The sequence below is a fragment of the Cricetulus griseus genome, chromosome 2 (assembly GCF_003668045.3).
Source record: "Cricetulus griseus strain 17A/GY chromosome 2, alternate assembly CriGri-PICRH-1.0, whole genome shotgun sequence".
In the NCBI taxonomy this organism is placed as follows: Eukaryota; Metazoa; Chordata; class Mammalia; order Rodentia; family Cricetidae; genus Cricetulus; species Cricetulus griseus.
The window spans coordinates 426,145,215-426,171,112 of NC_048595.1; the positions used below are offsets into that span (position 1 = coordinate 426,145,215).

Sequence of the window (25,898 nt, forward strand, 5' to 3'; positions counted from 1 at the left end):
TTGCAAGTTATTCTTACTTGGCGGGCGAGCCAAGGCTGAAGGGTGCAAAACCGTGGTCACGGAGGAGTGGGGGGCCAGTTTAATGTCCTAGTAACGTAGGGTGGGCGAGTGGGCGTGTGCGCAAGCACGTGCCCGCACGCAGGAGTGCCTGGGGAGGGGGGGAAGGGAGTGGTCTCCAAAAGGGGGAGGGGAGAAGGCAGGGGGGCGGGGAGAAGCAGGCTTTTTAGGACCCGGCAGAGGCGGGGGAGGAGAAAGAAGGCAAGGAGGCGTCTCCCGCGCTCGCCAGGACCGTGCCACCTGCCCGCCAGCTCGCTGCACTAACGCTGCCCACAAGTCAACATGCTGCCGAGATTGGGCGGCCCCGCGCTGTCGCTGCTCCTGCCGTCGCTTCTGCTGCTGCTGCTGCTGGGCGCGGGCGGCTGCGGTCCTGGAGTGCGCGCCGAGGTGCTGTTCCGCTGCCCGCCCTGCACGCCCGAGCGTCTGGCCGCCTGCGGACCCCCGCCCGACGGGCCCTGCGCCGAGCTGGTGCGAGAACCCGGCTGCGGCTGCTGCTCGGTGTGCGCACGGCTGGAGGGCGAGGCATGCGGCGTCTACACCCCGCGCTGCGCCCAGACGCTGCGCTGCTACCCCAATCCCGGCTCCGAGCTGCCCCTGAAGGCGCTGGTCAGCGGCGCGGGTACCTGTGAAAAGAGTCGTGTGGGCGCCACCCCACAGCAGGTTGCAGGTAATGCGGACTGTGAGCAGTAGTTTAGGGGTGACATCTCTCAGCTCAGTGGGGTCTCCGGGTTGGCGGCCCTCACGTGGGGGAAGGAAAGTCTGACAGGACCCTGGGACTGCTGTAGACGAGAAAGAGTCCAGTCCTTGATCGGATCCAGGAAGGCTCTTGAGAGCGGGAACCCGAAAGACGGATCCGAGGAGGGAGGCTGCAGGTTGAGCAAGTGGGATTTGCTGGGGTAAACGAGGAGGGAAGAGGAGACGCCGAGTCCCTACCGTCTTCTCTGAAAGACAGTGACCCTCGCTACTACTCTGGAGGGACTTAGTGGTGAGCATAGTGTTGGTCAGATCTAGGGGCGGCGGGGTGGGGTGGGGTGGAGTATGTAGGAACTTGCAACTTATTTAGAACACAAGTTGAATCAGTGACCACCGGTCTACTGTTCCCCGGTGGGAAAGCTGCTGGGAGGCGGAGGCAACCAGGCGCAGGTGACACCGCAGACCTCGGGTGAGAAGGGATCGCGTGGAGGGGACTCTTCCTTCTGGCACTGGGAGGTGAGAAAAAAAGACTTGGTGGTTTTTAAAGGGTAAGGTTGCAGGTGGAGAATGGAGGGGACTCCATCTGTGTAACTTTAGCCGGATCGCCAGCTGCATTCCGGTACCCTGGCAGCCAAGAGGTGCGGCTGAGCATCTGGGCCTTAAGTCTGAATGCTGGAGCAGCTTGGGAGCCGGGAAGCGACCACTCTTAACGTGGGTGTGTGTCACATTCTATCTCCTCCTAAACTAGGGAACTCTTCCTATCCCACAGAATGGGGAAGCTAGGGTTCTTTGTTAAGGAACCCTTCTTTCCAAAAAAAGTTAACTTGGGGGACACAGTCCGGCTGCCTGGAGTTCACTTTTTTCTTCTTCATTGCAAACGCCTCCTGCCCCTTCGGTCTGGAGAAAGCTGTGTTTTATTTCATCTTGGGGACAGTGGTGAGTTGCGCCCATTATTCGCTAATGTTTAAAAGGAGACTTTGACCAAGTTTCTCGTAGGTATTTGTTAGAAAGAAAGAAAGAGAAAGAGAGAAAGAAAGACAAGAAAGAGTACAAGCGTTCTCGCCGTTTTTCGATTTCTTTGTGCACCCCACTCTTTCCCTTGGTCTGCTATCGCCCCTTCCTAATAGTTAGAGGTTAGTTGAAGCCTTATAGTTCTTGGAGGCATTTTTGACCTTGAGTGCGGAGCAAGGTGGGGCTTCCTCTCGAGTCCCAGGGTTTCTTTCTTCTCTCTCAGCCGGCCTTGGGATTAATCCTTGCCTCTTGCTTCTAAGTAATAAAAAGAAAAAGACGTCCTCGCTCCACGCCCCTCCCCCATCACCTCTGGCCCCAGAGTCATCATCGGCCTCAGCAGGGTAACTCGAAGTCTTGCGGAATCCTTCAGATTTTGACCATTTTATTAAGTCGTGGTGTACTTTCCTCTCATGATTTTAATACAACCCCCTCCCCCATCGCTTTCATTCTAGGCCTGAAATCCAACCTTTCTGCTTCCCAAGACTCTGAAATAGGTTGGAGGCCTGTGCAGGCAACAGATGTGGCAGGTTCCCTGGGTCACTTTTCCTTACAGGCGCACGGGTGGGGGTGGAGTGGGTGGGGTGTAGGGATTGTCAGGGGAGCTAGGGGACAATGAGGTGAGTTCATGGGAAGAATGTCACTCCGGATTTTCTGCCTGGTTATGGGACTCCCTTCCACCGACTCATCCCAGCTGCTGCCTCAGCCTTCTCCCAAGGTCCCGGATGCCTTCCTCGTTTTTTTTTTTTTTTTTTTTTTTTTTTTCTCTTGTGTTGCTCTCTGGAAGAGCTGGCATTAACCAAGGTAGGGGGTGGGGCGGGAGTGGGAACTGGAAGCTGAGTAGGTACACTTGAAAACCGCGGTCAGCAGGACTGTAGGACTCAAAGAGTCACTTGGGCAGGAGCCTGGCTTTGCAAGGGTGTCTGGAAGAGAGGCAAAGATAGAGGCTTCTAGGCCGGTGGGTGAGGCTTTTGAGATGGGCCAGGGACTAGGGACTCTGTGTGGAGAATGTTGAAGTTCTAGTTGTGGGGAGAAGATACCACACACGGTCCAGACAGACCTTAGCAATGAGGGCTGCTGCCTCCCCACTGTCTTTTGCCCATCTCCTCCCTGCTCTGAAGGCTGAACCCCTCCTCCCCCTATCACCAGCATCCCTCTTTGAGCAGGTCGCTTTTGAGAATTTTAAACATACCCTCTTATTTCCACACAGCACACCCCAGCAGTTCCGGCTTTGCTGTTAGCTCTTTTGTCTTTGTTCCCAGGGACTCAGGGGCTGTATTGCTGGCTTCCTGGGGATGGCAGGCAGGAAGGCAGGGTGTGGGGGTAGGCACGTCAGTGGGTAGAGGTGGCTGGTGGTGATCCTGCATCCCAAGAAGTGATGGGCTGGGCCTTTTTGGTTCATAGAAACAGAAATCAGTCTGGGAAGGCCTGGAAGAAAAATGAAAAAGGAACTCTGAGAACTGTTGCAAAACCATGCTTTTTAAAGGTCTGGAAGGGGATAAGGCGGTGGAGTGGGCAGAAGTATCTAAAAAAAGAATCTTGGTGGGGGTCATTGAATAGGGGGTGCAGGCTTGGGCCAGGCTAAGCCCTTTCACAGTTCAGGCCAGGCTGGTTCCTCAGTATCTTCCCTGTCTCCTGTCCTCCATTCCCCGCTCCCGGTTTCATACAATGCAGGGGATTATGCTGAGGGGCGTGGTAGTCCAAGTGGCTGTCTGGCCCTTAACATATATAAAGGTGCTATAGAAATGTTCAGTCATTTAAAGTCCCAGAGCCGACAAGGGCTGGCCTGCTGGTAGGTGATGAGTGGGGAGGCCTGAATCTTCAGTTACTAGGAGAGGGGGAACCTGATTTACAGTGGTTCACTTTGCCTTCAAGATTAAGGGGGAGAAAGCAATGGGACTTCTGGCTCAGAGCACTGCTTTGCATCTCGTCTTGCATAAATTTGCATACCGAGTTCAAAATGGTAAAATAGACTCTGGAATGAGTGGGACTCACTGTCTCTGCTGATTCTTAGCACCACCTTCCACCTCCTTGTCCCAGTTCTGGACAGAACTTAAACCAGTCTGTCTAGGTTGCAGGACTTTGCTGAGGGCCACAGAAGAGTGAGGCTACTGCTCTGGGACTTCTGGGGACTCTTGAAGTTGGTTGGTTGGTTGGGAACTGAGCAGGGTGTGGCTCTGTGTACCAAGGTGTCAGAGTCAGGGCAGTGGAGGGCACCAGGGAAGCATATACTGTGACCTTGGCCTGCCTTGGCCCAGGGGTTAGGATTGGAAGCAGTTTCTATGTCAAGTCTTTGTTTCGTGTTTATTCCTTGCCTTCTACAAATGTCAGAAATGTTCCCTGCATACTTTCCTTTGTGTGGCAATGATGACCCAGTTCCTTAAGAGATGGAAGGAAGTTGAAGAAAGACAAATCCCGTGGGATGGCAGGGATGCTTTAGTGAGTAGTAAAGGTGTTACTGTGGCAACCTGAACTTGATCCCTGGAACCCATGTAAAGATGGAAGGAGAGACCCTGCTCCATGAATGTCCTCTGACCCTCACACAAGTGCCATGGTGTATAGGCCCGCCCTTCCACATACACAATAATAAAAATTTTTAAAAAAGAGAAACTTGGCTGGGAAGTGGTGGAATATGCTTTTAATCCCAGAGGCAGAGAGGGAGGCAGAGGCAGGCGGATAACTGTGAGTTCAAGGCCATCCTGGTCTAGAGTGTGTTCTAGGACAGCCAGGACTACACAGTGAAACTTTGTCTGGAAAAACCAAAACAAACAAAAAACTTGTGTAATAACACCAAAAATGTTATAAACTTACAAAGCACTTTAACAAAATAGGGCTAAGGATGCTTTGACTTCTAACAGGTGGGAGAAGCTTCTCTATGAAGAGGCTCTCAGCCAACTTGGACTGTTGAGTTTGCTAACGAGCCAAAGGAAGAGGGAGGCTAGGATGGCTCTCACTGTCAGTCTACCTTCGCAGCTGGCTTTAGAGTATTTAGGCAAAGCATTTCCTGAAGATGGGGTGGGGGTATGGGGTGGGGTGGGGCCACTCAGTGAAAGTAGCCCTATAAAAGTACTCTGGGGCTGATGAGATAGATGACTCAGCAGATAAAAACACTTGCCATGCAAGCCTGATGGCTTCAGTCCTCAGAACCTATGGTGGAAGGATATCTCTAACCAATCCCTTTAAATTGTCCTCTAACCTCTAGAGCTGTCCAGTGGTATATGCCCCACCCCCAGGAATAATAGTAGTAGTAGTGATAGTAATTACAATAATAAATGCCTCAGATTGCTTGGAAGCAGGAGTGCATCCACTCAGAAGCAAACCCCCATCCTCCCCCCCAAGCCTAAGACAGGGTTTCTCTGGGTAGCCCTGGCTGTCCTGGAACTCCATTTGTAGACCAGGCTAGCCTCCAACTCAGAGATCTGCCTGCCTCTGCCTTTGGAGTGCTGGGATTTAAAGCATGCACTACCACAGCCCGCCCAGCAGCAGACCTTTGACAGCTTATGCAGAGAGGCCTCACGATCAGATGAGCTTCTGGTTGGTTCTCATCGTGGCTCTTCACTGATGTAAAAAGTCAGATGACTTGCTATTAGAACTGATAGGAAGCTCTGCAAGCCCTTATGGCTAATGGAATGGAGAAGAGGGTAAATTGCTCCTGTAAGGTAGGGCCAGGGTTGCTAAAGGGATTGAAGGAGCGGCAGAAACCTTTAGCTCATTTGGGTCTCATGCTGCAGCCGTCTACCACTGTGGCTGCATTTAGTGTTTAGTGTTTGCCTTCTCTGTCTCCAGCTCTTTCTTGCCTTTATCCTGTCCTTGAAGTCTCTGTAGCTCCCATCCCCTCCGACACACACATGGTTGTTTCTTTCTTTGCTTCTTCCACCGCTGGCCCAGCTGGAATACTTGACTATATGGTAAGTAGGTGGGCAGTGTTCGGAAAAAGTAGCATGGATAATCTATTGGTCCCAGCTTCTTCAGCTCCAATCAGAGGGAGGCCTAGAAGGTGACTGGAGACAGGAACGTTGAGCAAAACGCAGATTCTGGAATGAAAAAGACTGGCTGACTGTCAGGGAGCAGGCAGAGCTGGGACTTCCATGGACAAGGGACGTGGCACTTTGCTCCTAAGGGCGAGCAGTGCTGCTTTTGCTAAAGTGGAGGCGCAGGAGGGAGTAACAGATGCTTCACAGCCCAAGATCTGGCTGGCAGATGTTCCAGGCCCCTCAGCTTCTCTTTGTTATCTCTGGCTGGTGTTTTCCTGAGGTGGCAGGCAGCCATCCAAAGATGGGGTCAGCCTCTCTTGTGTCCTCATCCTATTCTGAAACCTCTGCCTCCTTTGGTCTAGTTTCCCTCCATTCCCCTAAGGGAGGGAGTTTTTTTGTTTTTTGTTTTTTTTTCTTTTCTTTCTTTTCTTTTTTTTTTTTTTGAGACAGGGTTTCTCTGTGTAGCCCCAGCTGACCTGGAACTTGCTCTGTATGCCAAGCTGGCCTCAAACTCATGGAGCTGCCTCTGCCTCCCGAGTGCTGGGATTAAAGGTGGGTGCCACCACCGCTCAGCTATGGAGGGAGTTTTTTTTGTACTTCCGTCCTAGGTGCCTACACGGGCTCAGTGAGGGACCAAGTATTAGAGCTAAGATTTTTGCTGGCTTCCTGCTGCTGAACTCCTCTACCTCTGTGCTCAAGCCAGGGTTGAGCTATTGGCAGAGAAATGCCTTTGAGCCTGTGGGCCAGAGGTTTTGTTCCCGGATACTTGGTGCATGTAGGTGATGGGTAGGTTGTGGTATACCATTGCTAGCTTTGGTGATGGAGAGAACACTTCAAAAACATAAGGGACGAGTGTGATGAGTGGTAAGAGGAAGAAGACAGAAGCATCACACAGTTTCTGCAGAGAAACGACTGTGTAGACAACAGTTTATAGCGGAAGTACCCTGGCTTTTGCTTTCAAACTAATCTGGTCCCAATGCAGATATCATGTCTAATAGCCTGTATGGTGCCTGGGTTTGATGCACATAACCTGGAATTTCAGCACACGGGAGATAGGCAGGGTTATTCAAGAGTTAGAGGACAATCTAGGCTACATTGTGAGTTCCACGACCCAAAATCAAAACCAAAGCTGGAGCATGGGCCTTTCTCAAAAAACAGGTTTTGGTTAAGTAGGGATAAGTTTTATCTCTTTCAGGGTGTGTATATTAGACTAGTTGTGACCATGGGAAGTGTCACACACATTACTTTTGTGTCTTGCCCACATTAAGTTGTCATACACATTAGCTGACTTAATCTTGACCAGTGATATCTTTGCTATTTTGTTAGCTGGCCCTTAAAATGAAGGCCAGACTGGTCAAGTCAGGTGGGCTGCTTATTTCTTTAGGACCCAATGGCACATGTCAACTGTGTATCCAGATGTAATAGAGGCTCTTTGAACCTCGCTTTGCTTATGTGTATATAAATCAGAAATTGGTGGTGCTCATGACTCTAATGGGTTACACTTGCATGGATGGGTATCAAAGTCGACAACATAGCTAGGCATAGTTTATGCTTGTCATCTTAGGAAGGCTGAAGCAGGAGGATTGCCATGAGTTTGGGGTCTCAAAACAAAATGTTTTAATTACTTTTCTAGTTGTTGGGATGAAATTCCCTGACAAAAGAAACTGAAGGAAGGCAGGGTTTATTTCTCTGGCTCGGAGCACAAGGATACAGTCCATTACGGAGGGGAGGTGGTGGCAGCAGGAATACAAACACTCAGGAAGCATAGGATAAATACTTGTCCTCTGCTTTCTCCTGCTACACAGTTAAGGTCCTAGACCAGGGAATGGTGCCACCCACAGTGGGCAGGTTTTTCTAGGTTTCTCAATTAAGTTGATTGAGACAATAATCCTCAGAAGTGTCTAGAAGCCTCTCATCTCTCATTTGGGTCTAGAGCCCACTGAGTTGACAAATGAGAGTAGCTATCACACAAAATAAGACACACACATACATACACACACACACACACACACACACACACACACACACAAACACACACACACACACACACCACCACCACCACCACCACCAACAACAACAACAATAAAAAGTAGACAATACATGTAATGCTTAGTGCTTGCTGTCTGGTGGTAGTGTTACTTGATTTCTACCTCTTCACCTATAAAAGGAATAAGTCCATCTGACCTATGTTCACTGGCCTTTAGGGAGTCCTTTTGTGGAAGGGGTAATGAAACTGCACTTTAATGCAATATAAAACCAGCTGAGAAGAAATGGTTTGCATTTCTTATGGGTGAGTTAGGCTTTTTGAGTGCATTTTGGGGCCCATGTCCAAATTTCTGGGACTGACCGTTCCAGGGCTGTAGTTCACACTTGATAGTGCCTAGAGTAAAAACCAGAGGGACAGAGATGACCCTAGAGCTTGAACTCTTGGGTTCTTATGCCAGCTTTTCTGTTCATTTAGCTAATGACAAAGGGTTGAGTCCTGCCTTTACCTGGCAGCCAACCTGGGGACCTAGCCTTCCAGCTGTCAGAGCTTGGAAGACTGGAGAACAGCTGAGGTGTCACTGGGGCAAGGATGGTCATGGTGGGTTGCCCTTTCTCTATAGGTGCTCCTCACAGGAAGCTGGCTGGACACAGGCTTCAGAACAGTAGGGTCAGATACTAACACAAGTGCTGTATACACTTAGCATGCATACGTGTGTTCAGGGGCATGCAGTAGTCAAGTCCAGTGAAGACCCCTGAGATTCCCCCTTTTTGTCCCAGGGAAATAGACATTTTTGGGTTTGGTGTCTCTGAGCCTAGGGTGCCAGGTGTTTGAACAGGATCCTGGCAAAGAATTTGGATGTTCTCTCTAGGACAATTTTCTTACTACATGGCCTCCAGGGCCGACCTCACTGCTGAGATGGGATCTCTGCCTGTAAGTTTTCAGGGAAGAGTGATCCTTGGGGGCATGTTGGCCCAACAGGCTTTTCTGAGTATGGGGGCTTGCTTGCCTAAGGTTTGAGGAAGATGGAACCCCAGAAAGCCCTCTCCTGAGTAGTAGCCTGTGTGTGCTCAGTAACAACTGTTTTTAGGGATCTAATTGAGGTGGACCGCAGGAAACTGGGGGTGGTCAGCACATACTTAGACTGGAACCCAGGACCCTGGGGAATCTGGGGTGGATTAGACCCTGAGGTCCTTCATGGTGGGGATGGGAAGGTGAAGCCCTTTTAGTGATGAGTTGTGAGACCAGCGATATATGTGGGGCTTCAGTTTCTCCAGTCACTCCTCCCACAATGAGCCAAACGAGAGATTTTTTCCCCCCTTTTTTCTCTAGTGGAGAATGGACCATCCCCCATCCCCTCCTCCTCCTTGGCTTCTAGCCCCCCTCCCCTTCTGTTCCTTAACAAAGCCAACGAAGATCTGGGCTGGCTCAGCCTGGGTGTCAGTCAGGACTCAGAGGGAGACCTTGCTCAGAGAGCTGGCTTTCCAGAGAAGTACAGTCCACTACCATTAGAAATCCCCCCCATTTTTTTTGAGGAGGGTAGGCAGTTGGAAGCCTTAAAGCCCTTCTGGCTGTCTGCCTCACATCCCTTCCTGGCTGTTGGAAAGCAGGGCAGAAGTGAAGATTGGGGAGAAGGGGACTGGCTGGCACACCTCCAGGTGCTGGGCAGAGAAATTAGCCCACAGACCCTGGTGAAGTTGGCTGGAGTGAAGCCTGGGGAGGTTTCTAATTAGTGGACGGGTGTAGGTGTGTTAGCCCATGTTCATTCAAGGAACTAAACAGAGCCAGGATGTCGAGGAGGGAAGGGGGTTGGGAGCCCTGAGGGCCTTGGCAGGTTGCTGGAGCTTGGAAGACTAGAGGAGCCTATTTAGTGTGTTCATCCTGGTGGGTTGAAAAGATGGGGGGCTGGCTTCCAGCTGGCGGGGTCCAAGTTAGACTGTGGGGTGGGAGAGAGCTGGTAGCAGTTAGCCAAGGTGCCATCTCGACGGGCAGACAATAAGTCCGGGACAGTTGGAAATGCTTTGCTGCAGGCATTTCCTTCCACACAGCTCAGAGTCAGATGAAGAAATCAAGGCTGCATTCTGGGTCAAGTGGCAAGGCAAACCCATGGCCCTGGATTCTCGCTGCTGTGTTCTCTTCCACTGGAGTGAGTATGTGCACAAAATCAGTGGGGTTGATACTGTTTCTTGGAAAAGTTCGTTTTCCTTGGGTGGCAGTAATTAAGGGATAACTTCTCAAAAATGTTCCTTTAGGCAGCTTCCCAGGAAGTTTCTTTGGGGACTATTGTCTTTACTTCTGGATGGAGATGCCCAGTCTCCCCAGGATGCTGAACTTGCTTTCTGAAGTGCCCAAGGTCAGGAAAAGACTGAGAATAGAAGTTCCCTGGTGTCCTGAGATCTTCCCCTTAACTGATAGTGCTGACTGGTTTTGTATCAACAGCCATAGGGGTGTGCCAGGCAGGATAAAGGGGTCAAGTGGGTTGAGCTTCCTGGGTCAGAAAGGCTTTGTGTTTGGGTGGGACCACCTGGCATATTAAACGGTTGCACTCTTCCCTGGAGGTTGAAGTGTCTTTGGTTGCCCTTCCTTAAGTGATCCAATGATCAGAAGGCATCCGGAGGAGTTAAGAGCTACATAGCTCAGCAACCCGGGTTTGGTTTTGGCCCTGCCTTTAATAAGGTAACTTTGTGCAGCTGGCCTTTGAGCTCCAGGGCTTTTCTTGAATGTGAGAGGGGGTAAGAATTCATCATCTTGTGATCGTTTGATAATAAATGGAGTTCTGTATACAAATGACTTAGCACAGAAACTCAAGTAATCAAATGCTGTTATGCACACTCTGTGATGTCTTCCTTTCTTCTCACCCCATCTCAGCAGAGGTCAGGAGAGAGTCAGCACCTGTTTAGATGAAACCTGATTGGTCATCTCAAGAATTCTGTTGAGGTTGAGGAGTGAGGAGGGCTGGCTTAGTAGGTAAATGCACTTGCTATGGAAACTTGAGGATCTGAGCTTGGATACCCAAGAGAAAGCAGGCACAGGTGCTTATAATGGGGGTGAAGGGGTGGAGGGCAGAGATTGGAGGATCACTAGGGCTTGTTGGCCAGTCATTCTAGTTGAAAGCCACCAAGCTTCAGGTTCAGTGAAGGACCCTGTCTCAAGGCCAAAAGGAGACAGAGGAGGATGCCTGCTGTAGCATATTGCTTGGCAAAGCTTTCAGTCAGTCCAGAGCCTGGAGTCTGTGTTTGAGGATTTCCAATGGGCAGTCATGACCATTGAAATCTTCCCTAAGGGGTTCTTCTGATGGCTTGATGGCCCATTTATGTCCCAGAAAAAAGACTTTTAAAAATTATTATTGTGTGTGTGTGTGTGTGTGTGTGTGTGTGTGTGTGTGTGTGTGTGTGTGTGTGTGTCTGTCTGTCTGTCTGTCTGTCTGTCTGTCTGACTGACTTGTCTGTCTGTCTGTCTGTCTGTCTGTCTGTCTGTCTGATAGAGGAGTTAGCATATGCCATGGAGCACATATGGAGGCCAGAGGACAACTTTGTAGAGTTGATCCTCTCCTACCTTTATGTAGGTTCTGGGGATCAAATTCAGGACACCACCATGCCTGCACAGCAAGTACCTTTACCCACTGGGCCATCTCATGGGCCCAGTCATGAGAATTCTTGCTTAAGGTTCTATCATTTGTCTCTAGTTTGGATTGCTGCTCCTTAAACAAAGCGAGCATGTCAGGGACGGTGATGGAGGTGATGTATTAGATGAGTCACACATCGGTGAACCTTGGGTTGAAGCAAGAGGGAAGCACGGTGACCTATTTAAAGACACTTATTAATATTCAGGACACTGGCGTGCTGGTTTGAGAGTGTGGCTGGCAAGCCTGGACATCCTTGCAGGTTTTACAGTTCTTTTTGCTTCCTCTGGGTTCAGTGTGTCAGTGTGGAGTATCTGGGAGTGGTGTTATGGAGACCGAGAGGAGGCCGTCAGGAGGGGAAGGTGCTGAAAGAGTGCTTGGAAAGGGCAGTAGGTGTCGCTTTCTTGGGATGGGACTGTGGGGTCACACCATCAGAATCAAGTATTTGAATATAGGTCCTCGAAGAAACATGTGTTCCTCCCATCTCATGCTTTTACTGCTCACTGCTTTTCATTTGTTCCCTAACCACTCTTGCTGCTGTGGAGGCCTAGATGGTGTGGTGTCAAAGACAGCAACGAATTAGGAAGGTTCTCTAGGGAAGGACCTGGGGGGCTCCCATCGTAATTAGCTTTTCTAATGTCTATTGGCTGCTCTTCCAAAGGTCCTGAGTTCAATTCCCAGCAACCCCATGGTGGCTCACAACCATCCATTATGAGATCTGGTGCCCTCTTCTGGTGTGCAGATATTCATGGAAGCAGAATGTTGTATACATAATAAATAAATAAATAAATAAAATCTTTAAAAAACAGTTAAATATTGTCCAAGTAACGACGTCAGAGGAGATGTATATGTATCCAATGCAGTTGTGAGCAGGGGACCCAGCTTTTGATTAGCACTAGGAAGATCTTCTTAAACAGTGAGGTCCCTTTACAGGGACAGGATCCACAGAGGAGAGTCAAGTTTGGTAGGAACTGCTCCTTTGGTCTGGAGGAAGAAAGTACGTGATCTTCCAGAAAAGCGAATTTCTTTTTTGTCTGTGGTGAGATCTAGCTTTTACAATTTTATTTATTTACTTATCGAGGTTGTAATTACACCAATTCTCCCTCTCCAATCATCCCTGAGAACCCTTCCACATACCCACCTACCCTCGCTGTCCTCTTTCACATTCATGGCCTCTTTTTTTTTTTTTTTTTTTTTTTAAAAAATATTGTTACATACATTATATACATGCATCATACGTATGTACATTCCTAAACATATAAATACAACTGCTCAGTCTATAATTTTACTCGTATGTGTTTTTTTTAGGGCTGACCATTTGGTATTGGAAAGCCAGTTGGTGATCTCTTCCCTGGGGAAAGGTATTTCTCCCCTCTCAGCATTCCTTAGTTACCCTTGGTTCTTTCTCTAGGTTTGAAGCCTTATGAGCTTTTGTCCATTCCATGCTAGCCCAGACGTGAGAATTTCATTTAAACTATAAGTGTATATTTATGTCCATTATAGGTATTTTTAGGTAGTTAATCGTATGATTCCTTATGACTTTTTCACACACCCTTACTGTTATTTAATCTTCCTTCATCTGCATTTATCTCCTTCCTCGTCCCTGATTAGAGCCTTTGTGGTTTTCCATTTCCTCCTTCAGATGGATTGTACCCTGCCAGTCCCCTCTCTATCACTCACCTCCCACAACGGTCCCTTTTTATGAAGTTTACTGTTTAAGTCTCTGGAGAAGCCAAGACCAAAGTAGTGTCTTTGAGGCTTCCATCCTTCAGAGGAGTAGTTGAGTCCATGGACCACTGATTTTTGCTTGTTTTAATTACATGCATTGCTTTCATGTGTGTGTGTGTGTGTGTGTGTGTGTGTGTGTGTGTGTGTGTGTGTGTGCGCGCGCGCGCGCGCGCACGCTCCAATGCGCTGCCCATGTCAGGCAGAGACCAGCTTGTGTGAATTATTGTATAAGTAACTTTTCTGTTGCTGTGATAAAACACTACCCAGAGGCATAAGAGTTGTCATGGCAGCGAAGAGGCAGGCCCGGCAGCAGAGCTGCAAGCTGAGAATCATGTTTTTAACTACAAGCACGAAGCAAAGGAACTCAGAATGATAGGAGTCTTTTTTCTCTCAAAGTCCATCTCCAAGGACGGTTTCTTCTAACAAGGCCAAGCCTCCTAAACAGTGCCACAATAAGGGACCAAATATTCAAAAGCCCGAGACCCTGGGGGACATACCATTCAAACCTCCAAAGTTCAGTCCTCTTCTACCACATGGGTCCTGGGAATTGAATTCAGGTTGTCAGGCCTGGTGGGCAGGCCCCTTATCCACCGAAACACTTATTCCCCCCTCCTCCCATTTTTGTCAGTGGACGAGACCTAAATTACTTGGGCAGAAATAGAGTTGAATTATTAGAATGTTTTGACCAGTGATGTCTTTTATCAAGTCAAAACCAAGTGGCTTTGTACCCTGGGTAGCCACACTATCCATTCTCCTCACTCCTTCAAAGGTCCCTTCTAAGTTATCCCAGAGGAGATGTGTGATTTTTCTACTTTTTCCCCCTGCTATTTGCACTTATTTTTATTATTTCTTGTGAAATTCCAATTAGGTAATTGCCTGGATCTCCCCTCTCTCTTACTTGTTTCTGGGTTGGCAGAAAATCTTGCTGTGATGGCACACACCTTTAGTCCCAGTACTGGGGAGGCAGAGGCAGGAAATCTGAGTTCAAGGCAAGCCTGGTCTACAGAGGGAGTTCCAGGACAGCCAGGGCTACGCAGAGAAACTTTGTCTTGAAAAACAAAATGAGAGAGAGAGAGAGCTGTAGTTTCCCCTATCAATATTAGGTTTTTGAATCTATTGGTGTGCATACAAGTGAAAGCTTGTCTTTATGGCTACTGTGTGTTACTCTACTATGTCACTATCCATTTTGTGTTTTCATTTGCCAGTTGTAGCACCTTCTGGTCAGGATGCTAATAATTTACAACTACAGGTAGTTGAACATTTTTTATGCACATATTTTGTGAGGTCAGGTACTTTCTTTCTGTCCTTGTAGCTTCTGGTCAAGTGTATGCTAAGAGGCACACACACTCCTGACTGGGGCCTTTGGCCACTGAGTCACTTTACCAGGTTCCTGGATGACGTGAGTGAGCCGGAGGAAAATGTTCAGGACTCATGGGAAGAAGTGAAAACTGATAGTGCTGTTTGCTGTCTTGATAGCAGTTTCTATGGCTCTTCAAGGACAACTTGGCTTGTGGAGTCCCAGAGGACTTGGGCTGAATTTGAGTATGTTTTTGTTTTCCCAAACTGTCTGCCTCAGCTCTGACCCTCCCCAGGTCTTTGCGATTCCAGGAATGAACCTGGTGTTTATATAGCAGCCCTTTTGAGTGTGCGCAGGCAGGGGGGCTCCAGTGAGGCTGTGCTCCCTCAGGGGGAGCCTGCGATGAGACAGCAGTATGAGGGCATGCTCTAGAAATCTCTATGGTACCTGGCCAAGGAGGACAGTCCCGCTGCATGTGTGGAAGCATCCATTTGTGTCTCTCCACAAACCTGGGAGCCAATGGGGACAAAGCTTGAGTATTTACATGAGGCTGTCTTGCTCCAATAGCAGAGGTCTCTTTTTCTCCTCACCAAGTACTTCAAGAACACCCTGCAGAAGAATCACGGAAAGATGAAGCCCTGGAAATGCCAGTGTTTGAGGTTCTTGTTTAAAATACAGGTTCCTTGGTCTTAGCCCAGGCTTGCTGCTTCTGGATCTCCAGGACTTGGGCCCAGCACTATTTTTAGAGGTTTTAAGATGATCCATCTTGTTGCATTTGGAAACCAAGACCTAGCCTAACTCCCCAACTTACAGATGAACAACACACTGATGCCAAATCCTGCTCAGCATCCAGCTTGGCATCACTCATGGCACCAAGGGTAGCAAATTCAGGGTCAGAATCATGGTGCTTTGACTTTGAAGCCAGCACTGCATATCCAACTGTGCTAGAACTGAGTCTGGCTTTGGAGCTCAAAGACTGGTGTTGCAAGAATCGAGGGGAGAAGGGGATTCCTCAACCAAGTGGTCAATCCCTTTTTTTTTTTTTTTTGGTTTTTCAAGACAGGGTTTCTCTGTGTAGCTTTGGATCCTGTTCTGGAACTCACTCTGTAGACCAGGCTGGCTTCAAACTCACAGAGATCCGCCTGCCTCTGCCTCCTGAGTTCTGGGATTAAAGGCGTGTGCCACCAATGCCCAACTTCTTGCTCTCTTTCTCTCTATCTCTGTGTGTGTGTGTGTTCTGGTGCATTGGTCTCCCATATAAGGAGGATGGCATGTGTTACCTCAGTTTTCCACTTGACAATGTTTCCTGAACTCTTTAATTCTCAGCCAGAAAATGGGCAATAGCTGTAGGATGGTCCCTGAGGCTTATAGATCTAAACACTGACCAAGCCATTTCCTTCTACAAGCCTGATTCTGAGAGGGGGGCTGTCTGTTGTGCTCTGCTGGACAAGGAGACATTCTTCTACAGTGTGCCCAAGAGACAGGCTTTACTTGACCATCTTCCATTCTGGGAACACAGTGAGGCAAGAATGAGAGTTAGAACAGAAGCTGGATGTCAGCAGAGGGTAGATGGCCCTCCAACCCAGAGAGGCTAAACTAGACTGTGTTCTGGGGACTAACTTACACCATGGCAAACATCCCTCTACACCGTTAAGATTCAGATACTCCATACACCATTTAGAATTCAGGAGCACTTGAGTACTGTTCAGAATTCAGGTACCCTGTGTACCATCCTGTATCCATGCATCTCTGCGCACCATTCTTGTATCCAGGCATCCCTGTGCACCACTCTGTATCCAGGCATCCCTGTGCTCTGTTCTGTATCCAGGCATCCCTGTGCACCACTCTGTATCCAGGCATCCCTGTGCACCACTCTGTATCCAGGCATCCCTGTGCACCACTCTGTATCCCGGCATCCCTGTGCACCACTCTGTATCCAGGCATCCCTGTGCACCACTCTGTATCCAGGCATCCCTGTGCACTGTTCTGTATCCAGGCATCCCTGTGCACCGTTCTGTATCCAGGCATCCCTGTGCACCACTCTGTATCCAGGCATCCCTGTGCACCACTCTGTATCCAGGCATCACTGTGCACCACTCTGTATCCAGGCATCCCTGTGCACCACTCTGTATCCAGGCATCCCTGTGCACCACTCTGTATCCAGGCATCCCTGTGCACTGTTCTGTATCCAGGCATCCCTGTGCACCGTTCTGTATCCAGGCATCCCTGTGCACCACTCTGTATCCAGGCATCCCTGTGCACCACTCTGTATCCAGGCATCCCTGTGCACTGTTCTGTATCCAGGCATCCCTGTGCACCGTTCTGTATCCAGGCATCCCTGTGCACCACTCTGTATCCAGGCATCCCTGTGCACCACTCTGTATCCAGGCATCCCTGTGCACCACTCTGTATCCAGGCATCCCTGTGCACCACTCTGTATCCAGGCATCCCTGTGCACCACTCTGTATCCAGGCATCCCTGTGCACCACTCTGTATCCAGGCATCCCTGTGCACCGTTCTGTATCCAGGCATCCCTGTGCACCGTTCTGTATCCAGGCATCCCTGTGCACCACTCTGTATCCAGGCATCCCTGTGCATCATTCTGTATCCAGGCATCCCTGTGTACTGTTCAGAATTCAGACATCCCACACTGTTCTGGATTCCAGAGCCAGAGGCCACTGCTACTTGTTGTCCTAGACCTATTGAAAAAAATGATGGGGGAAAATAAGATGTCACTTCAAAAGACTAAGGTCTCCAGGTTAAATATTCACTAAACAAACAAATAGGACCCCCTTTCTTCTGGCTCCCTTACCTCCTGCAGCATGTGCTAGGGAACAGTTGCCTTGAAGGTGAGTGTGGTGGTAGTGATCAGCCGTCCAAAGGGAGTGGCTTCCAGTTTTCATTAACAATCTGTTTCCTATGTGTATTGGACATTTACCCATGTGTGCTGGGTACTTATGAACACCTTTCTCCCCCATTTTCCTCCCTCCCCTCCCTTGCCTCTTTGCATAAATTCTGTAAATAAAATGACTGTAAATAAAATTGGACTTTAGGCAAGTCCAATCTTGCCCAAAGATTTCTGTTTAGCAGCAGAAAGCTTTGCTATTTAGCCACATATAGGATTTAAATAGCTAGTCTAGACATATAGTTCCATAGAGAGTGTGCAGTTAGTGGCTGCAAAACTGGGGCTCCATATCCAGAACCACAAAAGAAGAACAAAACAAAATCATCTACTTTAAACCTCCACCCCGTACAAGGGTCTCCTTAAAAAAACAAAGACAAACAAAAAGAACCCCAAGCGTGTGTGTGTGTGTGTGTGTGTGTGTGTGTGTGTGTGTGTGTGTGTGTGTATGTGTTGTGTGTGTGTTGTGTGTGTGTGTGTGTGTAAGTGTGTAAACTAAATAATTATATAAGCACCTCTTTCTCTCTTCTGTATCTCTTACCTTCTGTAGTGTGTGCTCATCCCCAGAACTACAAAAACTGAAAACTGAAAAACAAAACATAGAATGTAAACAACACCCCTCCCCCATCAAACTGAGGGGGCTAGAGAGCTGGCCTATTGGTTAAGAGCATTTGCTGCTCTCACAGAGGACCCAGGTTTGATACCAAGCACCCACATGATGGCTCACAACAGTCTGTAACTCAAGATCCAGGGCCATCTGAAGATATTGCATGCACATGGTCTATTAACATACATGAAGGCAAAAAAAATCCATGTATAGAAAATGAAATACATAACAAAATCTTAAAAATCAAAAAGGAGAAACATCATAGCATAAAATATTGGGAGCTGACTTCTAATTGATTTTTTCCCATGTGTTTGATTATTCTGTTATTAGATATAAGCTACTCCCTCCCTCCCCCACATATGGCGGATAGCCTTGCATTTACACATTCAAGAAACAGATCATCCATCCATGTTGTATAAAGCTTGACTTTTCCCAAAATGAAAGTTTGGATGAGGAGAGTAATAAAATGGTATCATGGTTAGATAGTAACCATTATTCCCACTGCCCTGACTGAAGAGTAGCAAGATCAGAAAAGTTAAAGGGTTTGGCAAGAACAGTGGAAGAATGATGCCTCGTGAGTCTGGAACTCAATTGGCTGGTTCTTGGGGTGCTTTGCCCATTGGAGTTTGATAGTGAATCATCTGTTGCCATGGGTATTAGTAGAGAGGTTGTCTGAGGAGGAAGAGGAGGAAGCGGGCCAGTGTGTATCCAGGCTAAGTGCATTTTTGGAGAGATTGACACTAAAGGGGCCATGCGATTTCTGTGTCTAGCCAGGGAAGAACGAGGAAAGCAGCCAGGACTCAATACTTGGGCTCTGGTGTTCAGAAGCACTTCTGGAATTGGGTCTGGAAGGCCAGCACCTGTTGAAACTGTGACTCTTCACCTCATTGGTGCCTGAGCTTTCAGAGTTTGAGATCATCATGAGATAGAGGGCTGGGAAATAGTTTAGAATAAATACAAGGCAAGAAAGGGAAAGGCTAGGAGGACGGTGATGGCTTGGAGGTAAGGGCAGGGCTCATTTTATGACTATGCCTAATCAAGGGCCAGGGTCAAGTACTCAGAACAAGGACTTTGGAGGAATTGCTTTTAGCTTCTTGGAGTTTGTTTTGCTAAGAACACTTGAGAATTTTCTACAAATCATGAACCATGGACTTTCAAGTTTAGCAGTGGGACCAGAACCTGGAACTGGAAGAAAGCAGCCTCTATGAAACATGGAGATTTTGATTCATTGAGTAAGGTCTGTGATTCTATAGTTAAATAGGATTGCCTTAGAGAGAGAGGGACATACCTAAATCAAGTCTTAAAACCATTATGGATGCATGAAGTGGACATGTAGCTCTTTTCAGGTGTCAGCCTCCAGCTGGACTCCCTGGCCAGGTTGGTAAGGGTGGGTCAAAGGACTCATGGGGCCCCATGCCAGTTGTGACGCTCCTGATGATGGCAGAGTGTGTTTGCTTCTGTAGACCCAGATGGACCTGGGCCTCAGGTTCACCAACTCTAAAATACGGTAAGCCATCTGTTCCCTCTCATCTCAGCTGCCTGTTTCACGTATACATGTCTAAAGTGGGATGCTCTGGTTCTGGAAGGCCAGCACCTGTTGAAGGTCAGAGAAAGGGAGTTTCCCATGCGCTACAGACCCTCCATTTGGGGCTCTGACTTCATTTATTTAATTGCCTACTTATCTTCTTTTTGGAGAAGCCTTACTTTTTGTGTACTAATATAATTGTGACATTCCATGCTTCCATGTTGATCCGTTTCCTCAGTTGCTGTGTTGGGGAGAAGGCCAATGCTTACCAGCTAGTAGGGGGACATTTCAGGGTCCCTCAGGGGCCTTGCAGGTCCCTACTGATTATCTCGAAGGCTGAAGCCTTTTCCATCTAGATCTTGGGGGCGATTAAGAAATGTTTCCTCTGTACATAGCCTGCTCAGCTGCACTTATAAGTGGTTGCTCAATGTTATTTTGTGGTTCTAACTCTCTTAGGCAGAAAAGAATGCAACTTTGTATTTGTGTTCTTAGACAGCATTCCACCTGTAGCTGAAATTCCCTATTTGGAATGTTTTCCTGTGGGTCACTTCTGTAGCCTATAAGAAAATGTATGGGGGGATGGAGATGCTTGTTCAGGGGAGGTGGGGACCAATGTGGAGAATTAGCATCTATGAGCTCACCTAGAAGCTCCCATCATGCTTCATTTAATTCACAACATGAAAAGCTCTTGGGAATCATTCTAGCTAGCAAGATCCAGAAACTGGAAGCCATTTGCTTTCTTTTTACAGACGATTGGTGGAGTCACAGAGAGCTTAAGTAATTTGTTCAGGGCTTCAAAGCTGAGTGGAAAATCAGACTTTGGTCTTGAACCCTTGAACACCTTTGGCCCGGGATAGTAACAGGGCACAAGGCCTTTCTCAGCCCACTGTCCTTTTGCTTTCTATTTGGCCATCATTTCATTCCTCTTCCCTGGCCTCCTGCTTCATGATGGACTTACTTGGGTCCCACAGTCTATTCCATAATAAGAAATGGATGTCCTGCTACTTTTCCAAGGAGCCTGTGTCAGCAAGCTATGCCTGTGGGTTTCCCCATCTTATTGGCATGTTTGCTGGTAGTGGTGAGATCAATAAAGGAAGAAAATGGGAGACCTTCCGTTAAATCCAGATGGCCTCCATGATGATGGACAAACTGACTTTCACGGTGGGGAGGATGGGCAACTCTCATGACAGGAAGCCAATTAGTCTCCTAGGAGAGAGCTGCCCAGCTGACCCTGGGGTCTTCTGGGGTCTGGATCCAGGAAGGATCACATTAGGATGCTGCATGAGGCCTTTTCACCTTTGTGGGCCCGTCCACTAAAAAGCATTTTAAGATGATAACATCTGGCCTTATAAATGCAAGTATATCAGTATTCTCTGTTAAGGCTTTTTGAGTTAAAAAGTTAAACTTTTTCTTCTGACCTTAATATGAGCAAAAACATTTTCTAGGCCTCTACATCCACCGTCTGCTGTGTCTAGTGGACAGTTTGCCCTGCCTGTAGACTCCACACCTGAGTACCTAGCATCTGAGAGTGTCCATCTCTTTGCACATGTCTCCAGAGTTGGCAGAGGGTGTTCTGGGTATTCAGTGTTGGACTGACCTTGAGGACTCAGCCAAGGGATTCTTCCTCGTCTACTGTCTGTGGTTTAAGTGCCCAGGAGGGCTTGGAGATCATAGATCCGCAAGCTGAGTGCTGGATGCCCTGGGAAGATCCTGTGACCTGTTCCAGGGAGCTGTGGACTAGTGTGGCTGTGGGTAGAAGCAGGGTAGAGGGGAGTTAGCTATTGCAGGGGAGCTAGATCTACCTTGCAGTGGGCTGGGAAAATCCTGGCCCTTGGGGTAAGGACTGACCAGAACAGTGCAAGATGTTTCCAAGGTTAATTTTAAAGAGCTGGTGGAGAACTCTCAGCATCAGAGGCCTCCTGTTTGTTTCCCAAGGTTTGGCTCATTTCAGATTTCTTTAAGCTTTTCTTCGGCTCTCCAGCCTTCTACTTCTGCATCCACCTAAGAATGCAAGGGTTCCCAGTGCATGAAGGGACCTGTGGGCTGTGGCTGGACTGACAATGTATCTCGCTGGCTGCAGACCTGACCCCACCACAATTCCCATGCTGCCATTCTTCCCTGGAAAGACATGAGTCAGCCAGGCTGAGACTGAAATCTGGGGGCTGCTCCTAGAGTCCCCTGCATGCAGGAGGTTGGGAGACAGTCAGAAGAGACTGAACAGTTGTTCTATAGCAAACATCTAGGTTAGGGTTTATGCCTTGTTGGAAGCTAAATCTACAAAGTCAAACCTATCATACATAGTTCTTGCACTGGGGCTTCTCAGTGTGATGGGGTGCAATACACAGGTAGGTGTATTGCACAAATAAAAAGTCAGTGGGATTAGTACTCTAGTAGCCTAGGAGCAAAAGACTTGGGAACTTTTCATCAGGAGGGATGAGCAAATGAAGAGGGATGGGAGTGTTGGAGCCTGGTTCTCACTGGCAGGTGACTGTCTTCCTTGTACTCCCTTGCCAACCATGCCATGGGACAGGGAGTAATTATGGTGGTAATTTTTAAAACCTCAGTTGGTCTGCCCTGATCAGACCATAAATGAAGGAGAACTTGGTTGTTGTGGGTGGGTCTGGTAGGTTCTGATGGACCCAGGGATGACCTGTTTCCATTTTGTGTTGAGAGTTTTGTGTCTGTCTTCATCCTTCTGTCCTCCTGTGTCCCGGCTTTGGGCGATGAGGGCAGAACTGAGTGTGGCTCAGTTGGAGTCACACAACTTGAGTTCAACTCCTGGATCCATCACTTGCCAGGGTTGTGATCGTGGTCAAGCACCTGGCCGCTGTGAGCTCCAGCTTGTGTGTGAAGGATAGGGCATGCCAGCGGAGCCTCCATCCATTTATCACTGCATTCAGATGCCTCACGGAGGCCGCCTCAGAAGAGGAACTCATTAGTTGGTGTGATAGTCTCAGAGGACTTCTGTAGGGGACAGTAAGCCACGCCTGTTAGAGGCTGGCTTCAAGAAGGAGGCAGTGCGAGTGGGTGGTGCCAAAAGCAGGGTGGACCATAACCCTCCAAGTTGCATCCTCAGCAACTCCTGTCTACCAGCCAAGCTCTACAAGCTCTCTCAACAGTACCACCACCTGGGGACCGAGAGTTCAAACACGCGAGTCTGTGGGGAACATTTTGTATCTAACCCATCATGTCACCTAAAGAGTTATTGTGAGACTGAAATGGGTAATCCAGATAGGTTGTAGAGCATGGGCCCTGGACATAGTTGTCACTCTTTAGCTGTTGTCTTTTCCCTTATTGTTATAGTCCCCCTCCTTTACGGTTCAGCAAGCCCCATCTCCCTGGGAAACTGAATCTGAAGGGCCTCCTCTCTTCTCTGTAGACAATGGTGATGACCACTCTGAGGGAGGCCTCGTGGAGAATCATGTGGATGGCACCATGAACATGTTGGGAGGTGGAAGCAGTGCCGGCCGGAAGCCCCTCAAGTCAGGCATGAAGGAGCTGGCTGTGTTCCGGGAGAAGGTCAGCGAACAGCACCGGCAGATGGGCAAAGGCGGCAAACACCACCTCAGCCTGGAGGAGCCCAAGAAGCTGCGGCCACCTCCTGCCAGGGTCAGTGGAGGAATGGGGTCTGGTGGAGGAGGAGGGTGTGGGAAGGGAGCCTCACACTTGGGAAGGGTGTCACACCGTGTCTCACACACTCCTCCGCAAATGAACAAACAAACAAAAAACTAACAATACCATTGACGTAGTTGATGACCCGTGAGCCACATGGCACTTCTTTCTCTAAAATGGATTGGACATGGTTTCTTGGAATCTCTTTTTAAAAACCTTCATGTATCTGTTTGACTTTGGGACACTAGCAGAGAACATTAGCTTTGGTACATTAGCAGAGAAAAATCCAGAGGTGCAAACAAAGTCTTCTCCCTTGGGTTGCAATGAGCTTCTTCCCAGTTCATCTTTACTTTCTGGGCAACTGACCCTGGTTGGGTGATGTTAGGGAACAGAGCTTGGGCCATTGGTTAGGGTAGTGGCTTCAGGGACAGCATTTGAATTGGGTCGGGGTATAAATTTTCTAGGGACAATGTCTTAATTGGATTGGGTCATGGCTTCAGATATACATTCTAATCTTCCAAGGAGAACCCATTTTGACTTACTCATTAAAGCTGTAGTCAAGAGTTCCAAGAGCACAGTGAAAATCCGCAGCCATGTGACTTTCTAGAAGGATAGGATGGCACCATGGGGTTGGTTGCCACAGATGCTGCCCTACTAGCCATTTGGTGTTGAGAGAGTTTATGAGACCTTATGAGACTAGTGTGTCTAGTACTAGTGTTTTGTGGGTTCATTCTTCTCACCCCAGGTGTCCATTTTGCCTTTAGACCCCTTGCCAGCAGGAATTGGACCAAGTTCTGGAACGCATCTCCACCATGCGCCTTCCGGACGATCGGGGTCCCCTGGAGCACCTCTACTCCTTGCATATCCCCAACTGTGACAAGCATGGCCTGTACAACCTTAAACAGGTGAGTGTGGGTGCCAGCCTGGGCTAGGGAGGCCCTTCTTCAGCCCTGAGCCCTGCTGTGCTTTCTCCACACTGCACCTGTGTGTGAGCACTGCACCTGTGTGTGATCTTGGAAGCCGAGAGCTGAGCTAGCAGGCTTCTGTAACCAAAAGGATGACACATCAGCTCTAGGTGCCTTCCCTCCTTGGCCTCAGGCAGGTCAGGGCCGACTCCACTCCCTCAGCTGTCTTCTATCTGCTCTTGGTGTCTGTTGGGAAGGAGTGCCCTGGAGAAGTGAGGGAAGAGGTTTAAGCCCTGGCACTTCAGCTCCCCCATTCCCCACTCCCCCGTCCCCCGCTCCCTGAGAGCTGACCCCTGGGCCCTCCTCCAGAGTTTGTCACTTAATAGGTTGGGTAGGAATCTTCAGTCTGCATTTCTAAGAAGCTGCCATGTGTCACTAATGGTCCATGAACTGTATTTTTGAAATCACCAATTTAGCCATTGGCCAAGTAGCCTCTCTGGTTCCCAGGTATCTCAAGAGATGGAAAATTGAGGGTTAGGTACTGAAAATCTAGTTCTAAACGTAGTAGTTGGTACATTAGCAAGAGTTGAGGATGTTTAAGTAAACTCCCAGGAGCCTTTGCCCTCCTGCTTCTCCGTATGTACAAGTCCTTTTAGGTGGACCACCCCTCACCTCCTCCTCCTCCTCACAACCTCTTATAGGGGAAGAAGAGCCCATGCATTTCCTGTAAGAGGGAGGGGAAAGGGTGGAGCAGGGAATGTGGTTGGCAGGAGTGGTGGTGTGGAGCGGGGAGTGGGGACTGGACCATCACCCTGTTCATAAGCAGATCTCTTTAGACCTGAGTGCATGTGGGATTGTTTGGGTAGCTTTAAAAAATTTAGATGCCAGGGTTTAATGTGAGAGTTGGATTTTTCAGGTGTGGGGTATTTTACAGAACTCTCTGGTCGTCCTAATGGCCAGTCAGGCTTCACTTTAAGGAGTGGATGTGTGGAGCCCCAGGGGCTGAGATACAAGACCCTGCTATTCTTTTGGGCTTTGCTTCCTCAGATCCGTCATCATGTAGGCATCTACCCCCACCCCCCATGGTGCCAGCTGTTTGTGTGCCTTTCCCTCCAAGTGTAAGCTAATTGCTTCAGCTGGAACTTGGAAGAAATAATGAACACTTCCAATGAGCCACGGATGTTCTGTACCCCATGAACCACTAAACCCATTTAGAACAGTGATTACTGAGCTTGTGTGATAAGATAAAGGACCCTGGATGGGAACAACCCAAGTTCAGATCTCAGCTCTCTCCCTAGGAGCCTTGACAGCCTTAACCAATCTTTGCATCAGTTTCACAGTTGTAAAGTGGGAACCTAATGGTGCCTAATACACAGAGCGGTGGTGAGGAATAGTTACTATGGATGTCACTAGACTATGGATGTGACTGGGTGTCAGTGGGTGGGCTGTCTTGCTCACATAGTGCCTGGCACACACTCCATCGTGATGTGAGGATTTTCAATCTTACACCGTGGCTACACTCTATTCTGGGTCTCCCACTGGAGCTGAGTCATTTCTTAGTCTTAGTGTCTCCAACACCCCCGGTGATGGGCACAGTCCCTGGGCCTACAGCATCAGCACCCTTTTTCAGCTTGTTGAGCATGAAGCATTTTAGGGCCACCTGTACAGGAATCTGCATTTTGACAAGCTTCCCAGTGTTCGCTTACGGCAGGGAAAGATCCCTGTGCACCTGGGAATTGGTCAGCTCTGGATTGAGTGAAGGGAAAGAGTAGGTGGCTTTGGGGGGAAATCTTCATATTTTCCTCTTCTTACCTCTCAGTGCAAGATGTCTCTGAATGGACAACGTGGGGAATGCTGGTGTGTGAACCCTAATACCGGGAAGCTGATCCAGGGAGCCCCCACCATTCGGGGAGACCCAGAGTGCCATCTCTTCTACAATGAGCAGCAGGAGACTGGTGGGGCTCATGCTCAGAGGGTGCAGTAA

General features: G+C 48.6%; 1 protein-coding gene across 1 annotated transcript; it reads left to right on the top strand.

Annotated features, from left to right (window-relative positions):
- The first annotated feature begins 339 nt into the window (after positions 1 to 339).
- Positions 340 to 25,898, top strand: Igfbp2 (insulin like growth factor binding protein 2). The gene is made up of 4 exons (XM_027397174.2): positions 340 to 724; positions 22,777 to 23,006; positions 23,774 to 23,914; positions 25,734 to 25,898. Exons 1-4 carry the CDS (start codon positions 340 to 342, stop codon positions 25,896 to 25,898), a joined length of 921 nt encoding a protein of 306 aa, XP_027252975.1.

What these genes read in the sequence shown, in the direction of transcription:
- Igfbp2 (XM_027397174.2), top strand. Translation starts at nt 340, where the DNA reads ATGCTGCCGAGATTGGGCGGCCCCGCGCTGTCGCTGCTCCTGCCGTCG. An exon ending in TGCGGCCACCTCCTGCCAGG is followed by an intron (nt 23,007 to 23,773) that starts GTCAGTGGAGGA and finishes TTTTGCCTTTAG; the next exon opens with ACCCCTTGCCAGCAGGAATT. An exon ending in GCCTGTACAACCTTAAACAG is followed by an intron (nt 23,915 to 25,733) that starts GTGAGTGTGGGT and finishes CTTACCTCTCAG; the next exon opens with TGCAAGATGTCTCTGAATGG.